At 42.2% G+C, this 14,415-nt stretch overlaps 3 protein-coding genes across 3 annotated transcripts in view; 1 reads left to right on the top strand and 2 right to left on the bottom strand.

The window, feature by feature from the left end:
• Positions 1-4,231, bottom strand: part of LOC109474221 (trithorax group protein osa-like) — an 11,824-nt gene extending 7,593 nt beyond the window's left edge. The window contains exons 1-4 of the mRNA XM_019774471.1: positions 4,127-4,231; positions 2,300-2,431; positions 1,484-1,833; positions 28-1,217 (exon numbers count right to left, since the gene is read on the bottom strand). Coding sequence (XP_019630030.1) covers positions 28-1,217; positions 1,484-1,833; positions 2,300-2,431; positions 4,127-4,219 — 1,765 coding nt within the window. The 5' untranslated portion in view covers positions 4,220-4,231. The remainder of the gene's footprint in view (positions 1-27; positions 1,218-1,483; positions 1,834-2,299; positions 2,432-4,126) is intronic.
• Positions 4,232-6,382: 2,151 nt separating this feature from the next.
• On the top strand, positions 6,383-10,257 carry LOC109474245 (galactosylceramide sulfotransferase-like). The gene is made up of 6 exons (XM_019774513.1): positions 6,383-6,565; positions 7,499-7,640; positions 7,974-8,052; positions 8,295-8,349; positions 8,612-8,774; positions 9,214-10,257. Exons 2-6 carry the CDS (start codon positions 7,519-7,521, stop codon positions 10,094-10,096), a joined length of 1,302 nt encoding a protein of 433 aa, XP_019630072.1. The 5' UTR covers positions 6,383-6,565; positions 7,499-7,518; the 3' UTR covers positions 10,097-10,257.
• A 265-nt stretch (positions 10,258-10,522) lies between these two features.
• LOC109474253 (39S ribosomal protein L45, mitochondrial-like) lies at positions 10,523-14,313 on the bottom strand. The gene is made up of 8 exons (XM_019774525.1): positions 14,240-14,313; positions 13,551-13,752; positions 12,594-12,711; positions 12,247-12,345; positions 11,883-11,940; positions 11,563-11,712; positions 11,173-11,345; positions 10,523-10,808 (listed from the first exon to the last, which is right to left on the bottom strand). Exons 1-8 carry the CDS (start codon positions 14,297-14,299, stop codon positions 10,616-10,618), a joined length of 1,053 nt encoding a protein of 350 aa, XP_019630084.1. The 5' UTR covers positions 14,300-14,313; the 3' UTR covers positions 10,523-10,615.
• Positions 14,314-14,415: the final 102 nt, after the last annotated feature.

Genomic DNA, 14,415 nt, shown 5'->3' with positions numbered 1-14,415 from the left:
TTGGGGGTGAGTGCTGGGGTGTTGTTGGTGACTGCTGCTGTGAAGCGTCACTCTTTGGGGCCCCAAACTCGGATGGAAATGGAGGCGGCGGCTGGAAGTTTCCGTTGCCCATCCATCCAGCATCAGAGCTTTGGCTGGAAGGGGGGAAAGGCTTGTTTGGAGGAAACCCCGGCTGTTGTTGTTTGTCATAAAAGCCGTGGGGACTCTGCTCCTCCGAGCTGGTGCTACTGTGCGACTTCCCATTCCAGGGTACTGAAGTGGTCTTACTGTTGCGAGCCCACTCTGAATACTGTGCTTGATCGTTAGCCTGAGGTCCAGGCATGGATGGGACCTGATTCCCCTCGTTCCCCTGCCAGGTTGAACGGCTGTCAGCCATGGATCCAGTTGGAGGGAACTCTCGACCGCGGCCTTGGTATCGTGTGCCAAACTGCTGTTGCTTGCGGAAGCCGGGTGTCTTCTCAAGCAGGGCTGGCTGGAAGGGGCGGAAACCACTCTGGTTTGCAAGCTCGTCCTGCGATGCATTTCTGGGCATGGATTCCGCACCCCCTCTTGTTCCATCTGACCTTTGATACTCTGACCTCTGACCCCAACGACCTCCCCTCTGACCTCCCCAGCCAGAGTCACTGGCTGAGGAATTGCTGTACTTTCGGTAGCCTTGATCCTGACGACTGTTTTGCTGCTGGAAGAAGTTTCCATCTCCCTGTCCGAGATTCACTTCGTCTGCATTCCACTCACCAATGCTGAAGTTAGAACTTCCGGAACTGTGCCGCTCACGGAAGTTGCCCTGTGGTTGGTACTCCTCTGACTGATGACGAAAACGCTGGGTGCCTTCCGGACGTTTCGGCGACTCCAGTTGCTCTTGCTTCGCTGAATTTCGCCACTGCTCGATGTTACCAAATGGGTCATCGTTGTTTCGGAAGTTTTGGGGCCGGTTGGATCCACGGGGTGGGCTGGGAAATGGGGGCTTGCTGCTCATCATCGGGAGGTTCTGTTCGTATGGCTTGGAGGGGGGTGGCACTGGAGGGTGCTGTACGGGAGGGGGCTGGGAGAAGATGTCGCGTTTTGGCCACATGGGACTATTCCCAGGGGTTCGACGGAAAGGTCTGCGAGGTTGTTGTTGTTGTAGAATTTGTTGTTGTTGCGGAGGAGGAGGTTTGGGTCCAGAGAGCAGCTCATCCCCACCAGACGACCAGATGGACTGGAAGTTAAACTTGTTCCTATCATGGTGAAGAGCATAAAGAATAATAATAAAATCAATATTTTGAAGATTTGTCCAAGTACATATTTCTAAATTCTAGCTTTCAAAAAAATAGTCAATTGTTAAAATATTTATTCCAGTCTCCAGGCAAAAACATTTGCACATATGTATTTACATAAACTAGATGTCATAAACATAAATCTCTAATTTACCAACATGACCTGTACTTGTAAGCTTGTAAGGGTAAACATACTATAAAGGTTTTTCAATCATAAAAACACTTACCCCTCCAAGCCGAAGGTGGAGTTACTCCCAAACACATCTGTGTCTCCATTCTGAGGCTGGCCACTGCTGACCGGTACATCATCATCAATGATCTTTGACACAAGGTCATCCAGAGCTCTCTTGTCCTGCGAACTGTTCAGGTCAGTTCCCCACAGCGGAGATGACAGGATGTCCGCAGGAGTTGCCTGGGCAACCACGGGCTCATCTTGTTGGGTCGACCACGGGGAGTAGAGGGAGACAGGGTCTGACTCACGAGGTTGGGGCGGGCTGGGAAACTGGGAAAAGGAAGGGGTGTCGAGGGGAGGGGAGAAGGGGTCATTGGAGGGGATGTGGTTGTGCTGCTGAGTTACCTGCAACCAAAAATGAGTACAGTCATAATATGAATGCTTCTTACACAACTGAACAAAAATACCACTGATACAGTTTATGGCAGTCTTATTCACATCACAGAATGTAGAACTCAAATTCAATTGTAAAATTCTTGATTACTTTCAATATTGCAGGTTATCTATAAATGAAAGAAAGCAATCTGAGCCCTAACAAAGAGACAATTTTTTAAAGGTATTTTTGCCAATAGTTGGGATAGAATGGGTCATAATTTTCTGGCATACAATTCTACACAGTACATACCACATTAACAAATGAAATATGTTATGATATAAATATTCATTCCTCAAAGGCACAAAAGCAGCATGATAACCAATCCAACATGACAAATCACTTGACCCTTGGGGATTTCTCTTGAAAAGAAGTATTGACATTCCCTGCCCTGTCCGCTTGCCCTACTTCCACAGGGGAAACTGTCCTCATCCCTACCTGGTAGTTATTGTTGCCATGGTGATGAGATGCTGGCCTGCTGAAGTGGTCGCCCACTGCTGTGTGGTCCTGCTGGTTGCCATGGTAACTAGGGTTGAATGGCTTGGCCCGTGGATTTGGAATGAAGGGCTGCTAGGGAGAGAATTGAGGTTGAGGAAATGGTACTTTTATGATCACAGCCAATCAGAAAACTACAAGGCACATGTAGGCCAAATTAGGGAAGTAATAAAATGTAAGTGCCACACTAAATATCTGATCTTGAAAGGCTTGAGATATTTGTTGCATTTTGTGTCATAAACAAAACTGTTTTACTTTCCCAAAAGTAGACTAATGATATAACTATTGATCACTGTTGGCCCTACTACAGTATTGATAAAACACTTTGATGAAGCAATCAAGAATACATACCTTACTATTACATTATTCTTGTTATTTAATTGCTGTAATTAAAATCTTGAGATGTACAATACACAATCAAGTAAAAATCTAGTACATGTAACTACTAACAGAATTTTGCTTGGATAATTTTCAACTTTTAACTAAAATTGGGACAGACAAAATTTACATCATGACATTTACAAAAATGTAAGATGCCATGGTGGTTAAAATAAGTTGATGGTCTCCATTAACGTTTTTGTTTAATCTGTCCCCATTTTGCACCAACTGGGGTATGAAAAAATAATTTCCTAAGCTAAGAAATAATGAAAATTGCCCACACAATTATTCTATAAACTACCAGTGACATAGTTAATAGAATCTATACCATATGTGCTATAAGATATTGACCTTACAAGGTACGGGTCACAGCGACAACTGTTTCTGTCAATCCACATTGTTTTCCCTCCTTCCATACAAACGCAAATTCGGCAAACAAATGAAATGTGTATTCGCAACAATAACCTAAGTGCAAAGACAAACAAACGTTTAATCCTCATGGGTTTTGAAAACATTCGCGATCATTTGTGAATCGTTGAGTTTTCGCGCCATATATTGTGTCTCAATATCTAAACTGAGAGCTAAATCCATGGGACGACATTTTTGTTGTGAGGAAGGGTGGGAGGGGGGCGAGGGACTTTAAAACCCCGCCATCCTTGTGTTGTGGCGTAGTCCAATGTCAATCTTGCCCAAATATTCACAAAACTATAAATCAATTATCCAACTGGTAAAAACGTTATGGAACAGTTGTTTAATCTCAGCGATCAGAGGTTGTTCAAATTGTCAAAGTAGGTCAGAGAGCTGGAAAATAAAGAGGGAGGGCGCCGTCCTAACACAAGATGTATCTAGGGTTTCATCCGTCGGACGACACAGATACAATTTCGCGCCTCAAATTTCCCCGGGATACCGGCAACTACCCACCGCTTGGTACACAATCAGCACCTGGTGCTCCGATCTACTGAATTTGACGAAAACTGAGGAGAATTTCTTGAGGGAAAGTTTTAATTTTCGTCCCAATTAATGCTGGGGAATTTTACATGATCGTCTCGAATGGGCGCCATTTTTCGAAAGCCACCAACGCAATATTTGGAATGACAACAGCCAACCGAGATCTCTCACAGAAAATACCCCTTTTCATGTGCAACTTTTACTAAGTTATTGCTCATGTGTGACATTTATTTAGACATTTGGATAAGTTTATATGAAGGAAATTCGACCAAATGTTATATTTAAAGCGCATATTTAAATCGCGATGGAAATCGTTCTGAACACTCACAACAACATTCGGCCGAGTACAAATCAGGGACACCATGCGGTTTGTCGGTCTGCTGTGTCAAACAGCAGCAAAGCAGCGTCTTGAATTTTAGTCAAGATGTCACCTAAAGGTCTCACCTGCACATTTCTGGAGTTTCCAGGGGCTTTCATGTGTCCTTGTGGGAGACTTGAGGCATGATGTGCGAGCTCCTGCCGCAGCGAGACCGCCATCTAGAACGGCATTTTCACTATTTGCATAATGCACAGTCACGGCCCCATACGTCAGCACTATTTACCTGATGAAAGGCAAGTAATTAGTAGTCAGGCTGATATTATTGCCATGTGGCGTTGCCATGGTGACGAAGATGGCGACAACATTTTAGTAGCTCCAAAATATAATGCTCTGACATTTTGTCATTTGGTTTTGCCGTTCATACAGACAAACCAATAGCATATGTGTCTATGCAGTTAACAATGATGTCGACATCGCAACAGTGGCAAATTTTAGGGACAAATGACTAAAACAAATCTGACGATAACGCTTCTTTCACTTCGTCCCAAAATCATCCACTAAATTGAGTTTGGTCGCGATTTGTCCAAAGAATTGTCATTTGCAGTTGCGAAGAAGTTATTCGGGTATGGGGTCTCTGGGATTGCCTGATAACGGCTGTTCTGTTTAACTCCCTCCGGTGAAGCCGTCCCACAGGTAACCCCAGAAACACCTGTGAGAGTTGCGAGATTCCGATATGGGACGACCTTTCTTCAAAAGATAAAAGTAACAGACCGATTCAGAATCAAAACAGCGTGTAGTGGTTTACTAGACCGCCGTTTCGGTGCCAGGAGACAGCAGGCGGCGTTTAAAAACACCGGCGCACCTGACAGCAGGTGTAAATACACGGGAGGGTAACTAAGGGGATGTGGAGGTCGCCAATCTCAATTGTTTACGTTCAGGCGATTTCAAAAGATGATCTACTTCGCTACTATAACAGTTCTAGTTGCCGAAACTGACGGAATTCGGTCTTTTTTTAGCAATTAGTTGAAAGTTGCAAGGCTGAGAAAGGTTTACTTTTATGCCAGTGTTTTATATCGCTGTTGTTATAAACAACCAATGCGAAAATAAACTGGGTCACAAAATCAATCAGCTGGCAACTCTTCTTCCAATGCCATGGCCATTTTCTGATGTTCCTTTAAAAACCCTCTAGATTTTTTCAATTGAAAATACCCCTGAAATGACCCCCTGTTGAGCCTTTTTTGGGCATAAATCTAGAGCGCCACTTGTTTGGACCGCAGGTATTTACGTAATATGTCACCTAGTAGACGACCTTAGCAAACATAACTGGGGAGGCATGTCAATACAACATTTCTGAAGTACCGCAGTAGTACAGGTCACTCCTACCTTTCAGATATTAATTAAATTGGTGGTCACATAAATAAAAGTTGTCATTACGGTATCATAGGGTAACAACAGAGAAGAATTGACTATCTAAAGTTTCTAAACGCACAAAACATGAGGGACCTGTATGTTTGTAATGTAAACGTTGAACCTTTAGGTTTGTTTACTTAAGTAAATAGATAATCCCCAATGATGAACGCGTACCGCATCCAGAGTTACTACCGTCTCTATCATTTCGAAATACGACAATATAGACCAGAAGTAAACGTGCATAAGAGTTCTCATTCTCAAATATTCTTGCTATGTGAACGTTCTACGGTTACGGTTATGGAACTAGGTCTTGGTAGATTGCTATGTGTTGATGGGATAACAACTTAGGACCGTCGGTATTGAACTATCAAGAATCAAGAGGAGAAGAATTTTTCGAAGCGAAAAAATTTAACGATATTGCCCTCCCATGGAGTGAATATAATTTGATAAGGTACGCGTAGTAAACCCCATGAAGTGAAGTAACTAAAACGACCGAAGAAGAGACTGTAGCCGCAACAGTGGCAATTTTTTTAAACTACGTAGGCTGCCGATTCACATGATTATAATATATACATGTACACTGATATGGAAACTGTGGCGTCCAAGCCCGATTGGTCCAGCTACCTATATCCAAAGCCTGTTATACTAGTACATGGGACAGAGATGGCAACGTGAGTCTGGGGGAAAATCAACTTGCGGTCGCCTGCATGTACTGCAGTTTCCCAGGGGTGATTATAATTTACCTGTTACCGTTGAAAAACACATTGTCAAGAAAGTCACCCCGAAAACGAGATGGCACGTGGTAGTAACGTTGTAGTGTCGTGTAGTGAACGTCTCAATATCCTGACAACCAATGTCCCAAGTTTTAGACTCCAGTAACCATAGCTATGCCACACTCACTTAACATGAAAGGGACCCTAACACAACAAAGCAGGTGTCACGCAAGGTCATGTTAACTCAGGTGAATCAAAAACAAGATGGCGGACCGTTAAAAACTGTCGTGGCATATATCCGTCTCACGACCATCCTGTGGTACTAGTAGAGATTTCTTCAAATAAGATCGTTGTGAGAAAATTGTGCACTTACTGGGTCACAGTTTGAGTCAACAAGAATGGACACTTGTGTGTGAAGATCTATTGTGCACCTGTACTCAGGTAAGGTTACCTACTACTAGTAGTATGTGATGTGTAACAGGTGACGGCCACGTATATAGCTAAGGCTGGGGAACACGTTTTCTACTAGCTGTTTGCAGTACCAAGAAATAAGCCAATTACAACAGTAACCTCTGTATAGTGTTGCTGGCGGTATAGAGAAAAAATATAACACAATCGTGAAAAAAAAACTTTGTAAAAAAAATTGTAGTTCATTCACATACATGAACAAAGACTCGTGGAGTACTTCTAATGGTCGTATATCTTTTTAGTTCATGGCAAAACCCTGAATTATGACATTTAAGGCCGAATAAAATTACAAGATGTGCATACGTACGTTCGGTAATTTGAGACACGTTCTTCAAAAACCTTATATTTCGCGATGTTTTTTTAATGGGCTTGGACCACCGGCGCTGTATCCACATGTATTGTGTGCTGAGATACTAGTAAGTCTTTGTCTTCTTTGTGTCAATGGAAGGTAAACCGAACTTAAGGGCTCTTTGTGGACTGTTCGGATGACACAGTATTATCAGATGACACAGCAGATTGCAACGTTACACAGACCTCTAGATCTCCACACCAGACGAAACCATGTCCGTACTTACATGTACCAGGAAGTGCAACAAGTTTAACTGTTTTTACATCCGGCAGATGAAATGACAAAAAAATACAATTCATTATAGGGAGATCAAAGAGCCCAAATTGTGTAATTGTAAATCTGCGAAATTTATATGGGGAACAAGTACGATTGTGTTTCAAATCTGAAAAAAATTACTTAAATCAAATATCACGATATTTGATATGTGGATAGCATGACGCTTGCGGTTTTCCTCGGCATTGCAGCTTCAAATATTCATCCGTATTTGAAACTTTTACAGTTTTGTGAATAAGTATATTATACGTATATTTTGAAAAAACACGTTGACGTTTGTGCAGGTACCGGAGAGCGCCCGATCATGCCCCGGCAGCTGAGGCCGGTGTGCGGGGTCCGCCTGCTGCTACTGGCACTTGGAACCTCCCTCATGATCACCTGTCTCGCACTGACGTACTGCGTGGGGAACATCGACAGGCAAGCAAAGTAGGTTCAACTCAGAGATGGCAGACTTCACCCCCTTTTCCCATATTGCTTTGCGACCAGTCTCTTTTTTTTGCCGGGCTGATCTTTCCCGACTCTACGGAGCTACCCGGCGGGGCATCGGTTTGGAAATGTGGCTATAACGTGGACAGATGCACTTTTCTTACCTGCTTTGACAAACTTGTAAACTTTGTATAAACTTGTACTTCTCTGTTTTGAAATATTTGAATATAAAAAGTTGTATTACATACAAATTGTGTTTCACCAATATTCATGTTTGTCAATTTCTGGATATAGTTAATACATTTATCTAAGTCTTCATTCTTTCATTACCAGAGAAGACCCGGCAGAGGAGGTGCAAGAAGACAGCGAAGAATTCGAAAGCAGAATCTGGGAACTGCATGACACAATTCAGGTACACTTCTTCTTAGAAAGACTTTGGCATTCTCTGTTGTAAAGAGAATGTGTGAAGCTGAACTAACTATCCATGATTGATATTGGTAGTACTTCAGTTCTTTTTAATGGTGTAACTAAAATGGAACAAATGTGTGCTAAGCTTAAAAATCATGTAATATTTGCTATGGACATTTAGAGGGTAAACTCATTTAAGTTTCTGAAGGATTTGCTTTTTCAAAGCTCATCTTGGAATATTTTCAGGAACTTGAAGAACAACTGACTGTGGAGAAGCAACGTGCATGTCCTACAGATATAAGTAAGTAAAACTAAAAAAATCATCAGAAATTTTAAGATTTATTTGCAAATGATATCCTGCATTCTTGTGAACATGCATGTGTAAGTCTTAACAGTTTACACACTTGTATGTTATGTACACATCTTACAATTTTAAGGCATTGTAGTATGGAATTGGAAAAAAAAGCAAAAATCTTGGAATTCAAAAGTGTCCCATTTAAGTCAACAAGGTGATTTAACCAAAATATATTGCTAAACTCTACTGCTTGTGTACTGTTGAACAGACCTGCCACAAACCAGGCCTGTCCGCACATGTAAGGAGAAGACCAACTTTGTCTTCATCAAGATGCACAAGTCGGGAAGCGAAACAATGACGTCACTCTTCCATCGCTATGGCGACGAACGGATGCTGGAGTTTGTCTTACCGAGGGGTGATGTCAACGATTGGTGAGACTTTGATTGGTTGTTTGGATGATAAGATTAGTAAAACTGTAACATGATGGATATCACTGTCTCAGGTCTATGTACATGTATGACATGACATTTCCCATCTAATTGAGGTGTTAAAAGTTGCTGCTCCATCTTGCTTCATTAAGTTGTTGATTCTATGTAATGGTTACATGTATATTCATTCCACTGTCACTTATTCCCAGCAAAGACATTGTATAATGTGTAATGCTGGGAGCAAGGACATTAATTCACGTCCTTGCTCACGGCCTGTAGGGAGACCATTTTGACCTTCCTGTCAATCTGCAGTTACACCATTTCCCCCTCATTTCCTATGACTCTACTGTACTCAAGAAAATATTCGCACTAAATGTCGAACACACCGAAAACAAAACATCCTTACACGGAGGTAATGAAACCCTTCTTTCTCACCCTATAGGTACCTTGGATGGCCTAAACCAATCACAAGAGACATCTACCGACCAGCTAAATCTGGAATGTTCAACATCATGTGTGAACATACCGTCTTTAACAAACCAGCCATGTCAAAGGTCATGCCTAAAGACGCAGTGTACATCACCATCTTGAGAGAACCTTTCGAACAATTCAAGTCGTCCTTCAAGTATCATCTCCTTCCAAAAATACTTGGCATTCCTGAAAACAGTGATGTCCTAGTTGAGTTTTTTAAACAGCCAGAAACCTATGATAACATCTACACTTCGAGCGCGGAGGAAGTACGAAAGGTTCGGACGGGAATTCCTGATGGTGTTTCTGTGACGCGAAACTTCATGGCACACGACCTCAGCTACCCAAGGGCACAATGGGAAAATTCAACCTACCTACAGGAATTCATCAAGTACATTGATAAAGAATTCATCTTGGTCATGATTTTGGAATATTTTGAGGAATCGCTCATACTTCTCAAACGTGCCATGTGTTGGGAGTTTCAGGACATTATTTACCACCCGTCCAATGTGGCAGCATACCCTTACAAGATAGACAGACGACAGAACCTTATAGATGCACATAGAAAGTTCAGCAAAGTCGACTATGCACTTTATCAACACTTCAACAGAACTTTTTGGGAAAAGATCAAACAAGGAGGACAGGATTTCAAGGAAGAGCTTGAAGCATTTCGTAAAATTCAAAGGGTGACGACCAGATACTGCGATAGTAAAAGGACAACGCCGCTCAGCTTCCCAAGTACGAAATGGAGCATGGAGGTGAGAATTACACGCCACTTCTGTTCAAGATACGGACTGGACACTGGCGGGTACTTAGACCATGTTCTGAAGAAAAGATATGATGGGATACTCACTTAGGCAGGACTTCTCAATGATACGGTGATAGAAAAGTACAGTGTGCATTTACCTTCTAGAAACATGAACTATTTTTGCATCACCTATTGGTGAAGAATAGTATATTTGGGACACCATACCCTCACACTTTGGTTTATCGTCTATTGTTCTCTGTATAGTGGAAATTAAACCCTCCTTTGTAAAAAAAACATCTTCATTAGCCAAGAGTTTGAAATGTATAAAGCAGTAATATTTTGGATTGTGCAAGGCCAACAAACCTTGTTCATTAGCATTTAGCAAAACCAGTTACTGTAGATGTTATTAGCTCACAATGCTTCTTTTTCTGGACTTTTACAAACTTTTACATAAATGACAGCTAATAGTTAAACCCCTGTAGAGTACACTAATTAATACCTGCCTTCAGTAAATGAGAGAGCAATTCAATATCTGTGGTACATTTGTTTGGTTTATTGGCCGCCATACAGGCATCCAAAACTGTACAATAAACTTCTGTTTACAAGGAGCTGAAACAATACTAATTTCTCATGTTGTAGTGGTCATTTCCTTTGTTTCCTTTGGTTCGGTCGGTGTGTAGTTGTAGCCAGTTTTCCTGTTCAGTTCTTCGTTTAGTTCCTCGAATTTGCGGATGGCTTCCTCGCTGGGCGTGGGTACGGGATCCTCGCTGTCCCAGGCACGGTCCCATGGGTTCTTCTTGCTCGTAGGGATGAACATGGTCCTGGGAAACACAAAAAGAGTCATTTCCACTGGAGGAAACCGTAAATGCATTTACCTTTGCAGTGGTACACTGGTACACTAGTACATGTACTGCTGAGCTAGTCAACAACCAGAAAAAACAGGTTACAGATTCTTAAATGTGAATTATTTAACAACAAATACATGATTGATACAGTAAAACCTGTAGAAGTGACCACCTCTATAGATGGACCACTTGGCCAATGTGATCACTTTTTAGTGGTCCCTTAGATTAATTCTGCATGCTTGTGTTAATGGGAAAAATTGTCTGTAGTGACCACCTATCTCCTGAGAGGTCTTCTCTGGCAGCTTTGACTGTACTCAAAGAAGAAGAAAGAAGTACAAACCTAATGACAGGTTCTTTAGGAGGAGCCCATGATGGGACAATCTTGGTGTGCATACGCCATGAGCTGTAAGGGTTGGGCAGGTGGCGCTCAAACACAACGTACTCCAGAACATCCTTCACCAGATTCTCATCTCCAAACTCCAGCCGCCCGAACTTGTCATAGATCGCCAAAGTCTGCAATACAGAAGTATAGATGGAAGACATTAACGGCACAGTCTGGAATTTGATTCAGATTTTAGTTTGCATGAAATTTTCCTGAAAGAAGACCAAGCTGTATGTTAAATGTCATCTGTATCAGACTGTTAAACAAATAGAATAGATCATTCCTGGCTCTCAATTACTCTAACAAAGGTAAATGCATTTAAAGGAAAAAAGAAGATTGACCTCTGACCTGTCTAGTGTGCATCCTGACGGTGACCTGCCCGTACACGTTGCCCTTGGTGATAAGGTCATTATGGCGTACATGAACGACCTTGGGAGGTTCTACCGACTCATGGAACGTCCAGTGGATGGTTCGGAACCGAAAACCCCTCACCATGTCCTAAGGGAACAACAGACAAGACCTATGATTTATTTTTACTTGGGAAAAGTGAAAAGCATTAAAAACAAGAAACCCTGTCAATCAACTGAAACTCAGTCTCTGCCCAATCAGTTCTAATCCTCACTACTACCTAATGTGCCTTTAAAAAACAACTGTAGAGTATGACTTACAGGGTAGCACTTCTCTGTAACCAGCTGATGCAGTCGATGTCTGTTTCTGGTGTTGAAACTGGGAAGTCAGAAAAAGTTTATTTCATGTTATTGGACCTTTTTTAATCAAAGTTGCTATAGATACAAACAGAATTCCTTTTATTATGATGTATAATCACATGGGCTATATAAAATTACTAATATTAATATTATTAGGTTTTTACTATTACTCTGGTGTCTGAAAGTTTAGATTAGAATAGAACTGACTTATGAGACAGAAAATAGTGAATGTAGGTATGTCAGAAAGCCTTTTTTCTTTACTTTTCCGACTACCGAGTTTCTTGGACAGCTGATAATTTTACCGGGGAGTTAAAGCAGTACATACTTAGCTAGACAGTCGTGTGCTTCTTTGTAGATCTCTTGAGCTGTCCCAGCAAATGCCTTCGTGCTGAACTCCTTGTCAAACTCCTTGATTTTCCTGACACTGTGAAGAAATGATTCAATAAAGACATATCAGCAACTCAAGTAACCACTTTGAAAAGTATAGCCACTAAGTAGTAAGATTGGGACACTTAGCATTTTGAGTCTGTTTTATACATATGTCAACTGTAATTCACTTAATGTTCGCAGTATCAAAGAATCAAGAAATCAAGTAAGTGTGGCCTATTATATTATAAACAGTATTAGACCAGACTTCTTCAATTTGTCAATGTGTCTGAAGACAGTTCTAACCTGATTTGTGAGGTGGCCAGAGCCTTGGCAGAGCTAAGACGTTGTACAGCCCCTTCCTTAGACAGGACCGACTGTCTGCCATCGCCTTCAGGTGGGATGTAGGGGTCCATCACTTCAGCTGGAGGGGGGGACGAAATCTTAACATCAGACTATGTCAAAGAAATACCTTATATATCAGGCTTCTACTAAATAGCAGCCTTTCTACTCACAAGGCCCCCTGAAGTAGAAGTCAGGAGAAACATCTTAATCCTGTTGTTTCATGAGTATGTCCCAACATCGACCAAATTTTTGTCAGACTGAGAATGGACTGTTACTGTGTGAGGCTGTCATGACTGGTTTCCATAGTGATGGAGAATCCTGAGATCCTATTGGACTGATTTTGTACAGTGATAACAAACCTGGTCTAAGTTCCTATTGGAAGTGTTAAAGGTTATAATGATTGGTTCCTAACTATAGTGACACAGAATCCTATATTACCTAAATTGATTTTTAAGTGATAACGCTCCTATTGGTAGTTTTAAGAATGGGAATGGTTTTCTGGGGTTACAGACTTAGATGGTACGGCCACCTCCAGAGAATGGACAGGGACAAATGGCCGAAGAGGATCCTCATACTGGATGTGGAGGGTCCAAACCCCCGTGGCCGCCCAGGAAGGAAATGGTATGACAACGTACGGGAGGACCTCCACCACCTGAACCTAGATAAAATTGACCCACAGGACAGAGACAAGTGGCGTGCAGCCATCAAGATGTATTGTGCAAGCACGTCTAACCCTCGGAAGACGGGGAACAACAGACGATAAACCGGACAGTAAGTGAGTGACAGAGGTATGGCCACAAGTTTTCAGAGAGGACTAATCAGCCTGACAGCTATAGAGACTGTGTAACACAGGCTATCAGCAAACTGTTAATATATATAGTGTTAATATTAATTTTTATTATGAGAATCTAGACTGACGTGTGCAGGAGATGTTGACTTGTCTGTCCAGTTTGTCGTCCGGGACGATGCCTTGTCGTTTCATCGCGGCGGCCGGATCCTCCATGAACTCCTTATTGCTCCGATTCGCCTGTTTCGGGATGAACATCCGCTTCTTGGTCCGCACGACCACGCAGGACGTGGGGGCTGCTGGGATATGTGGGCAGAGCACGGCCTGGAGACCCTGGAGGAAGGATGGAAGGAAAGAGATAGAAAGGATGAAATGAATGACTCTTCTTCCCCATATATTTCTACCTCTACACATGCAATATTTCTAGTAAGTGCTAGTAAGACCCTCTACTGTTACTACTGTTGTTGTTAGCCTGATAGGGCGTTCAGCTCAGTAAAAGCATACACATTTTGTAATTTGAATCCCGACAACCATATAAGTACAGAGCAATGTCACTACAAAAAATGTCACTGTGTCTATATCATTACCCATGGTTGTCATCCATTCACCGTCGATTTCTACAAGTAGTTCAAATGATATAACGTTATATATTTCGCTTGTGCCCTCCCCACCAAGGGAAAAGTCGTATATACAGTGTCAAACCAGAGCACCGTGAACCCACATTCAAGCCTTTGCTGACATGAAAAATACGTAAGAGTGACATGAGGAACGTACGAAATATTCTCACACATGCATGGCATTTTGCAGAGATGAAAATTACCTGGAAATGAGGACATCTTCGCGTCCTTACGACGGCTGAGAAAAACGTGGGCGCCGCCATTTTTGTTGCACTGCATATGGAGAACAGAGCCACCTAGCGGATAGAGTGGAACTGCAACTTTTTGGCAACGCCACAGGAATGAGTCGGTCTCAACGTTGCTTAGGTTTGAATGTTTG

This window comes from Branchiostoma belcheri, unplaced genomic scaffold (genome assembly GCF_001625305.1).
Source record: "Branchiostoma belcheri isolate BF01 breed outbred unplaced genomic scaffold, Haploidv18h27 scaffold30, whole genome shotgun sequence".
In the NCBI taxonomy this organism is placed as follows: domain Eukaryota; kingdom Metazoa; phylum Chordata; class Leptocardii; order Amphioxiformes; family Branchiostomatidae; genus Branchiostoma; species Branchiostoma belcheri.
This window is presented reverse-complemented; position numbering and strand designations above follow the sequence as displayed.